Source organism: Atta cephalotes (assembly GCF_000143395.1).
Source record: "Atta cephalotes unplaced genomic scaffold scaffold00002, whole genome shotgun sequence".
NCBI classification, from domain to species: Eukaryota; Metazoa; Arthropoda; class Insecta; order Hymenoptera; family Formicidae; genus Atta; species Atta cephalotes.
Genome location: NW_012130066.1, coordinates 13,030,289 through 13,032,733, shown reverse-complemented (window position 1 = coordinate 13,032,733; position 2,445 = coordinate 13,030,289). Strand labels below are relative to the sequence as shown.

At 28.2% G+C, this 2,445-nt stretch overlaps 1 protein-coding gene across 1 annotated transcript in view; it reads left to right on the top strand.

Annotated features, from left to right (window-relative positions):
• The window catches only part of LOC105623980 (band 7 protein AGAP004871), a 388,611-nt gene that overhangs the window by 149,402 nt on the left and 236,764 nt on the right, over positions 1-2,445 (top strand). The window contains exon 4 of the mRNA XM_012205353.1: positions 902-984. Within this exon, the coding sequence (XP_012060743.1) occupies positions 902-984 (83 nt within the window). The remainder of the gene's footprint in view (positions 1-901; positions 985-2,445) is intronic.

The following is a 2,445-nucleotide window of genomic DNA, read 5'->3' as shown; positions in this document are numbered from 1 at the left end:
ATGACAATTTATGAATAAATGAATAAATAACATAAAAGTAATGTATTTTAAAACATAAATTCTGAGATAAATATGAAATATGCGTTATGAAAAATATGGCTTTTTCTGAATTTTGACTTGATAATAATTTTCGTTATGACTCAAATAGTGATAATAAATCGGGGGAGGTTGAACAATAAGAAACAAAAATTTTTTTTAAAAACGTTACATATAGTAGCTATCTGCTTAGGGGTACATGACTTCCATGCGAAGCGACTCCCACTCCAACTTCCCCCTGCTATTGAGCGCACGACTTTAGAATGTCAACATTATTACTCAGTACATAAATAGAAGTATATGTGTATATATATTTTTCGCCCTCTCATCATAATTTGAATCATAACAAAGATTGTAATCAATGTTGCAGCTAAAAAATGTTGATTAAAGAAAAGGCCCTATTTTGCACAATTACCAAAATATGCGTTAACATATCATAAATATTATACTGAAGAAATATATACTTCTTTAGTTTGTATACAAACTATTAGCATTATCTTTTTTGTGATAATTTTATTTACACAATATCTGCGTTTTCCAACACATTCATTTAATGTTAAATATTACGAATACAAAAATTTGAGGAGATATATAAACCGTTTGAGATATATAAAACGTATTACATTCGACAAATTTCTCAACTATGTACGCTATTATATGAGAAAAAAATTTTAAATTTTTGATACTTGGGACTATGTAACTAAAATTGAAAATTATAGAAATAGATAATTTGATTCGTGTTTACAATATTTTTTTATAACCCATTTTATTTTAAATATGTTATGCAATGCATATGAGAACGCTTCAACATGTTACGATTTGTTATCGATTAAACATCGAAGTAACTAAACATATTTACTTATAGGAATTTTTTTCATCCTGCCGTGCGTGGACAATTACGCCCGCGTTGATTTGCGAACACGGACATATGACGTACCCCCGCAAGAGGTAATTATACAATTCTTATTATAATAATCGTAACTTGAATTTGGATATTATATTCTTATTAATGTATATTCTTTAGAAAATATATTAAATATAGAATATAATATAAATTTATTTATTTAATATTATTAGAAATATTAGCATTAATACGTTTAAAATTTTGTAATTGAATTACAATATAAATATTAATAGAATATATAGTAATTAAAGAATATATTAAATATAGAATACAAAATACAGAACATAGAAAAATATATAGTATAAATATAAAGTATAAACAATAAATGTAATATAAATTACAGAAAAAATATACAGGGAACTGATATACCATACGATCTTATAGAGAATACCGACGTATTCTCTATAAGATTCTAAGACAAAAAATTTTATCAAAAAGCAATCCGATAAGTAGAATTTGAATGATGAATTATTGAATGGGCGTGCGTGGAATTCACGCGGTTGACCGAGACTGGCACTTTAAATCCCCAATAGCAAAGGGTCAAATTCACATTTGAATTTGACCCTTTGATAATTTCACTGTGAAATTATCATAATAAAATAATATATGTTATAAAGACATTCGCACATACCATAATCATGATATGGCACATAATCATGACAAAATATTACATTTGTGATAAAGTGGATATTCGCATGTCACCATAATGATTGTGATGTAATTATTATGACGTTTTTGTTATGGGAGACATTTGCATTATGTCAAAGCGTGTTTTCCATTTCTCTGCTTTTGTATTTAATTTATAAATAAATAGTCATAGGTATATAAAATACATCAATTCGTTTTAAAAGTTTAAAAATTGTGTAAAACATTTGAAAATTATTTTAAAACATTAAGAAAGTGTTTATAAAAACTTAATATTGTTTAATTACGATATTTTTCCGAGAAATTGAGTTTCTTCAGATTTTTTTTGAAATTATGTTTAAAATAATTTTATCTATATATGATTAAAATTTCAAAGATTTTAATGATGCCAAAATGAGATATTCGCCTTTAAAGTTTCAGCTTTTAATACATAAATCCTACACCAAACCTTACCAAAGTAACGTTTTAATACCTTGCGGCGAAAATGTTTTACAGATTTTTAAAAAAATAAATATGTAATGTAGAAATATTTAATTAATTACACACAGGAACCTTATAAAAAAATAGGGAGACCTAACTAAGCCGTTTCTGAATTAGAGTAGTTTAAATTTGTAATATGATGAAATTCCCTTCTCCTTGCCTCTCACCCCCCTCTCCCTCACGCTCTGTCTCCTCTTCTTTCTCCCTCTCCTTCTCTCCCTCCTTCTCCCTCCTTCCTTTCCTTCCGTCTTTCCTCTTTCTCTCTCACTCTTTCTCTCTCTCTCTCTCNCTCTCTCTCTCTCTCTCTCTCTCTCTCTCTCTCTCTCACGTCGAACGCGACGAACGACGTACGAGAACCGTAGTCGTAAGTTCGTACGTTA